This window comes from Arachis ipaensis, chromosome B06 (genome assembly GCF_000816755.2).
Source record: "Arachis ipaensis cultivar K30076 chromosome B06, Araip1.1, whole genome shotgun sequence".
NCBI lineage: Eukaryota > Viridiplantae > Streptophyta > Magnoliopsida > Fabales > Fabaceae > Arachis > Arachis ipaensis.
Window position 1 is genome coordinate 3,476,162 of NC_029790.2, and position 7,423 is coordinate 3,483,584.

The 7,423-nt window shown below is 39.3% G+C and overlaps 2 protein-coding genes across 3 annotated transcripts in view; one reads left to right on the top strand and one right to left on the bottom strand.

Moving 5' to 3' along the window:
- LOC107646256 (gamma-tubulin complex component 3) overlaps nucleotides 1-3,535 on the top strand; it is a 6,005-nt gene extending 2,470 nt beyond the window's left edge. Inside the window, exons 2-4 of the mRNA XM_016350452.2 lie at nucleotides 149-2,319; nucleotides 2,421-2,852; nucleotides 2,923-3,535. Of these exons, the coding sequence (XP_016205938.1) occupies nucleotides 149-2,319; nucleotides 2,421-2,673 (2,424 nt within the window). The 3' untranslated portion in view covers nucleotides 2,674-2,852; nucleotides 2,923-3,535. The remainder of the gene's footprint in view (nucleotides 1-148; nucleotides 2,320-2,420; nucleotides 2,853-2,922) is intronic.
- On the bottom strand, nucleotides 4,095-6,999 carry LOC107645400 (DNA-3-methyladenine glycosylase). 2 transcript variants are annotated; one of them, XM_021103746.1, is made up of 6 exons: nucleotides 6,586-6,999; nucleotides 6,356-6,427; nucleotides 6,051-6,174; nucleotides 5,386-5,456; nucleotides 4,672-4,729; nucleotides 4,095-4,211 (listed from the first exon to the last, which is right to left on the bottom strand). In XM_021103746.1, the coding sequence occupies exons 1-6, from the start codon at nucleotides 6,901-6,903 to the stop codon at nucleotides 4,153-4,155; spliced, it is 702 nt and encodes a 233-aa protein (XP_020959405.1). In that variant the 5' UTR covers nucleotides 6,904-6,999; the 3' UTR covers nucleotides 4,095-4,152. The 2 variants fall into 2 exon arrangements, with proteins under 2 accessions (XP_020959405.1, XP_016204897.2); XM_016349411.2 differs by having other exon boundaries at nucleotides 4,099-4,472; nucleotides 6,586-6,993.

Here is a 7,423-nt window from a genome sequence, read left to right on the forward strand (position 1 = left end):
CCCACTCCGCCGACGTCTCCTACGCAACCCGCATCGCCTCCCTCAACTGCTTCACTCCCCTCAATTCCAACCCGAACCTCAACCACCACCGCCTCGGCAGCAGCCGCCCCCTCCTCTCCTCCGCCTAATGCTCAAGGGCGTGGTCTAGACTTTGGAAGACGACCAGAAGAAGCAGGAGGTAGAACACACGTCACCCTCCGTCGCCCCCGACGCCGCTGCCATCGCTGACTCCGTCAAGCGCCGCCTCGCCTCCCACGGAAGCTCCTCCCTCGCTCTCTCCTTCGCCGACCTCTTCGCCAAGTTCTCCTCCAAGACCGGCCCTGGCAGCGTCAACAACAAGTGGGCCGTCGTCTACCTCCTCAAGATCATTTCCGAGGATCGCAAGGGTGCGAAGTCCCAGTATTGCCCTTCTAACCTCTTGCCCAATTTGTCCCTCTCCGACGACGCCGATTTTGGTAAGGGTAAGGGTTCTTCTTCTGTTAAGCCTTTGGGGGATAATAACAAAAAGGGATGGGATAACGGGGTTCTATTGGTTTCAAAGGATCCCGAGAATAGGCGCGAGCTTGCGTTTAGAGAATTTGTCAATTTGGTTAGGGAAGAGAATGAGGTTTCTGAAGAGGTTTTGGTTAGGGATGTGTTGTATGCTTGCCAAGGGGTTGATGGGAAGTATGTTAAATTCGATGGTGGTAGTGATGGCGCTGGGTATGTGTTATCAGATTCGATTAGGGTGCCTAGAGCTACTAGAATTATGGTTCATAAGCTTTGTGAATTGGGCAGATTGTTTAGGAAGGTTACTGGGTATATTGCGCAGAGTATGGATCGGTTTCCGGCCGAAGACGTAGGTACTGTTGGGCAGGCTTTGTGTTCTGCATTGCAGGATGAGCTTACTGAGTATTATAAGTTGCTAGCTGTGCTTGAGGCGCAGTCTTCGAATCCAATTCCTTTGGTATCCGAAACTGCTAGCTCGGGAAATTATCTTTCACTGAGGAGGTTGGCTGTTTGGATTGCAGAACCAATGGTGAAGATGAGGTTGATGGCTGATTTGGTTGACAAGTGCAGGGTTCTGAAGGGCGGTGCAATGGCCAGTGCAATTCATTTGCATGCCCGACATGGCGATCCTCTGGTTCATGAGTTCATGAGGAGGTTGCTGCAGAGAGTGTGTGCACCTCTGTTTGAGATGGTGAAAAGGTGGGTTCAGGAAGGGGAGTTGGAGGATATATTTGCAGAGTTTTTTATTGTGGGGCAAGAGGTGAAAGCTGAGTCTCTTTGGCGTGAAGGTTATAGGCTCAACCACTCGATGCTTCCTTCATTCATTTCACCCTCGCTTGCACAGCGTATTTTGAGGACTGGGAAGTCCATCAATTTCCTTCGGGTGTGCTGTGATGATCGCAGTTGGGCTGATGCAGCAACCAGAGTTGCCACTGATATAGGGGTGACAGCAAGAAGAGGGGGTTTTGGGTACGGTGAAACTGATACCCTTGCTTCACTAGTTGATGAAGCTGCAAAGAGAATTGATAAGCATCTGTTGGATGTAATTTACAGACGGTACAAATTCAAAGAACACTGCCTTGCAATTAAGCGGTATTTATTGCTTGGTCAAGGTGATTTTGTGCAATATCTAATGGACATTGTTGGGCCTGATCTTTCTGAGCCAGCAAACACGATAAGCTCTTTCAAACTCTCTGGACTGTTGGAAACTGCAGTTCGGGCATCCAATGCTCAGTATGATGATCGTGACATGTTGGATAGGCTCAGGGTCAAAATGATGCCGCATGAAAGCGGTGACAGGGGCTGGGATGTATTTTCACTGGAATATGATGCAAGAGTTCCGTTGGACACTGTGTTCACGGAGTCTGTGATGGCAAAGTATTTAAGAATTTTTAACTTTTTGTGGAAGCTTAGAAGAGTTGAACATGCACTTACTGGTGCCTGGAAGACCATGAAACCAAACTGCATCAGTTATCATTCCTTTACCAGATTGCAAAGTGCAGTAAAGAAGGAGTTGGATTCAACATTGAGGCGCTGCCAGGTTCTATGGGTTGAAATTAATCACTTCATTTCAAATTTGCAATATTATATAATGTTCGAAGTCTTGGAAGTATCATGGTCAAACTTCTTAAGTGAGATGGATGTAGCCAAGGATCTTGATGATCTACTTGCAGCTCATGACACATATCTAGATTCCATTGTAGAGAAATCCCTTCTTGGTGAGCTCTCCCAATCGCTTTACAAGTCATTATTAGTGATATTTGACCTTATACTACGTTTTCGGAGCCATGCGGATCGGCTGTATGAAGGTATTCAGGAGTTGCAAGCAAGGTATTCATCTTACTCTGTCTTCCCTGCATTTTTCAGCTTCCTCCACTTCCTAACTCCTAAAATATACTTCCATTTTAACATTTTATATGAATCTGCTCCAGAATCACAAGATCCTCCCAATCCTCTTCTGAACAAGGATCCTGGACTGCTGATGGAAGGAAAGCCCTAACACAACGTGCTGGCGAATTTCTTCGAAATATGGGACATGATCTGGAGGAGATTGCAAAGGAGTATTCGTCATTGCAAGAGGAATTCATATCTCAGTTCCCTGTACAGAAGCATGTTGATCTAAAGTTTCTCTTTTTCCGTCTCGATTTCAATGAATTTTATAGGCGGGTGTCTCCTAGCTCATAAGTAACTTGTGAATAAGGCTGAGGATCAAGTTGAAGCATTATTACTTCAAGAAGATGATGAACTATCAATGCTCTGCAAGAAGCTAACCACCATTCTGTGTTTGAGTGGAATGATTCTATTGGTCTTGGTACTAACTTCCTTCCAGACCAACTCTTCCATGGGTCATTATTTGACTATAGGTAAGATGTATATACTGTCACTTTGTCATATATTTCTTTCAAGGACGATCTAACACACTCTTGTTTCCAGAGTCCAGATGATCAATTGTTGTGGTTTGGAAGGTGGTTTGTGGCGGATGTGAAGCTACTAATATTCTGATTGGATGCTTACTGTGAGTAGTACACACGTAAGTGTCTGAATATCTGATTATTTGATTCGCGTTTCAGCGGCTTTTGTAGGCTGTGCTTCCGGATAGTGTTTTATGTGTATCTTTGATTTTTACCGGCTGAATGAAATATGGGTGTCTGAAAATCTTATTTCTGCATTTTCTTGAACTACTTCTGGTTTACTATCTCTCCTCACTCTGCAGTGTGCTTGAATTTTCGCTCTGTGGCAATAAAAATGAAGCCATGGGTGACTCAAGCATCAAGATGCTTGCATTATTATTCAGTGCACTTTATATGCGTGTAACTTTGTAAGCTAATGAAGGTGCTCCATTTTGATTTTGTATAAACTCAGTTCCTAGATCAACGATTGTAAAGCCTTCTCTCTCTCTCTCTCTCTAAATGGAGCTGCACTTGAAAAGAAAAAAATAGAGCTTAGCAGTGATTACTAGCTTGGACACATGCTTAAGTATTACAAGCTATCGTATTTCAACATGTAGAACTTGGTTTAGAGGTTACTGAGGTTACTATTACTATAATGTTTATGCGTGTCTATGTTCATTGTTAGAATGAAATGTAAATAGTTATCTCGTATCTTTCTGGCTGAAAATGTAGTTATTAGAGATGTTTATTTTCAGTAGTGTCACGAGAAACGCAAGAGGGAGAAGGATTGAATTTATTTTGCAGGGGGATGCTTAAACATCAAGAATGAGGCATGTGGACCAAATTGCAGTGTTCACGAGTTTCTATACAATGGTACTAGTCACTGAGTGAAGATATTGTTAACAATTGTGGTTTGTAAATAACAAAGGTGATTTACTAGTTGAGATATTAAATCAGTTTATGTTTTACATTCAAGTTTTTTTCCCCCATCAGTCATTTGTTAAGACTTAAGAACCTTAAAAAAAATAGCTCGAGGCCTCACATGCCTTCACCGGAAAATTTCGACCAATATACACACGTCAAAGCCGGAAAGCCATTTATTGGATAAAATCAAATGGCCAATTTTATATTTTCTAATTGATTGATAATATATTGGTTCACTGAATGCTCATTATAGTTGCACTTAAAATGTTTTATCTTCATTTTCCAGTCTAAGTAGTAAGCTAATGAACTCTTTACTTTTTCAAAAGTAAACAAACTTGAAAGTAAATTATCAAAAGTTCAAAACCATAGTAGACATTGTGTTAACTAGCATAAGTAATATGCGGCCAGCTGTACAAGCATGTGCATACAAAGTTCAAAAGTGTTAAACGTGAGAGTATTCATGTGTAAATTTACCTAATCTGCCACATTACAGCAGACATAACTACAATGGGGCCCTGAGAGTATTTTTTGGAGCACTAATCCAAGGTGATCCGGCAATGGCGAATCTCCATAATGCATTGATATGCTCTGGCGAAGCATATTGTATACCCACACGTGGACCCACTAATATGTTTTCTGGCTTTGGACCATCTAAGAGTTCCAAACCACCTGTGTATCCATAAAGATAAGCTATCATACTTCAAGTCCAAAGAAGAAAAAAGACTTTGAATATTAAAGTATGAACCATACTGTAATTTATGCATTAAAAATTATTTTCTTATACGCATGCACTTTCCTTTCCTTTTAAGCAACACATTAACAATCATGTGTCGAATTTAAGGTTTGGACAATAGTAATATAAGCTTACCAGGGGTATAAAGAGGATGGTTGGACCACTCCGTTGAAAGACCCAGTGCCTGACCTACCTACCATTTGGAAAAACAAATCATATTTATCAATTTCGAAATCTGGTGAAAAAATTCTTAGGTCATTAAGAACAAGCATGGAAAACTAAATTATGGAATGTGTTATCCTTTTTCTCCTTACTGACTTTTGCCTTCTATGGAAGAATCTCAAGTAATCATGACCATGGTAAGTTCTGATATGTACCAGATTGAGATCTCACATGGAATTCACGTTTTACAAATCTTTAAAAACCCCACATGAAATATTTTATTTCACATTACAGAGAATGAGATTACTTTTGAAAATAGCCATAGTACAAAACTTAATGACCTTGACAACAAGTTATTTCACAAACTACAGCAATAAAAATTAATCATGTGGTTATGTAATGGAAATATTCGAATCTAGGGAGCAAGTATGAAACTGTCCTCTCATCATTATTCACTACAAGATTAATAAACACTTTAACCAAAGTGAAATTTGTCACTTTGGTCTCTTAACCAATGGTATTGGATTCAAATCGTAAGAATAGAAAAAATAGTTTACGATATTTTAAAAAATCTGATAAGGGTATTTTAAGGGTGGAAAAAAAAAGTAAATTGGATACCAACTCCACACAAACAAACATAAGCACCTGAAGAAAACATATTAAAAGGAGGAAGGAAGAGAAGTAAACCTTGCCAGGGCCAGTAAGAAGTATAGGTTTATCAGTTTCCAGACCTCGACGCTGCTGAATGACATTCAATCCTGTTAAATTGTTGAATATTAACAAGGTACTAAATCTTTTAACTAATACAATGCAGAGTTTCCACATAATGAACACTGGTGAAGATATTGAGGTCTTTTGCAACAACAAGTTAAATTGTTAGGACATGTCTGGGAAATCAGAGCTTTACTTCAAGTTTTGTTGAAAGTCTCACCATTCGAATTAATTAGCCAGTTTTGGCACACCCAAAAGATGAATACTTGAAACTAGACGACACACTGGGTTCAATAATTCAGGGTTTTCCCCCTAAACCCTTCGGTTTGTGCGCAGCCAAAAAGAGAAAAGATACTATCTACAAGCCTGTGATGGTATCTTAGTTCGACATGACCAAATCATTACTCAGGATATCTCTTCAAGCAGTTCATTTCTTTAAAAGAGAGCAAGATATCCAATTTTAGAAGCCCGACAACAATATCAGTATCTCTTCATTCATGAATAAATTGAATCAATAACAGAGAAAAAAGCATGTAGCGAGACACCGTGCTGAGCAGAAGGGATTCAAAACAGCAGGACGCAACGTGTAATAGAACGGTTACACTTAAATAGTAGCTTTTGCAGAGTATAGAGAGCATTACCGCTAATGGGAGCACAAGAACGTATCAAGACAGCAGCTCCAGCTCCTTCCTTGTCAGCAACAACATTGAGCATCATGTGGAGACCATAGCAAAGATAAACATAAGCATGCCCACCTGGTCCAAACTACAAAAACACACACCAAAGTTGCTCCAGCTACACTACCACCAATAATCTTCAATAAGGGAGTATATATATACAGAATTACAGATATACTATACAAGTCCGTGATTCAAGTTGAAGAACTCGACCTATTTTATTTTCATTGTTCTATTAAGAATGGCAAAGAATAAAGAAAGCATCTTACAACAGGGGCAGTCCTTGATGTAATGCCAAACCGCCCATGACAAGCTGAATCATTTGGTCTGTAAGCTTCAACCTGTCTGATACATTTCCCTCGTTAAATCACTAATGCAAACCAAATTTATATATATATATAACTTTTTTTTTAACCTAGTTCGGATGAAAGTATGAAACGGATTTAACAGTTATAAAGGAGTGCAATTTCAGAAAGGAGAATGAGGGATGCATAGCTACCTCAGTAATCTGAAGAACGACGTCGTCACGGCGAAGGAACTTTCCGAGCAAACGAGGGGCAAGGTCTAAAGCATCAATCTGGAAGAAAGAGGAGGGTAAAATTTCCATTTTTGTGGCTGATTTGGATTCTGATATGCGTTTGGGTTTTGCAGCGCTGAACTTGGATGATTTAGTAGGGCTGGGTTTCTTCTTCTTCTCCGGTTCGGCTACTCGTTTGAACCGCTGGGTTCGTCGTGGGTTCATTAGGGTTCCGCGGAAACAGAAGGAATCAAAGAAAGACGATGCTGTTTCTGTTTCTGTTTCTGTTGGGAGAGACATGCCGCATGCTGGGATTAGCCACCACCCTGTCCCTTAGCTTTTCAACCTTTCTTTTGTTCTCTCAAATTTTCCCACACTTTCTACTTACACTCAATTTATCAATTTCCTTCTAAAATTAAAACTGTAATAATAACCTTATAAAAATTTCACATCATAATACTGGCGCACAGGAGGTGAGTAAAATTGGGTTTATTTGTATCCGAATCCAATTTTAAATAATCACTCAGTGTACTTTTAAGAATTTTATTCGATTCTAGATTGGATAAAATTATATTATTTTTAGGCCACATTAAAATTGAATCTAGATCAGATAAAGTTTAAGTTTTGATAAATTTTATGTCAAAAAATTATAATAATATTTATTTATAAAAAAAATTATCTATTACCAAAAAATTAATATTCATATTTGAAATATATATAATATAATTAATATTCAGATAATAAAATAAAATAAAAAGTTTAAACAATTTAATTTTTTGTTCAATTTTTTAATATTTTGATTTTAAATGTCTGTTTAAAT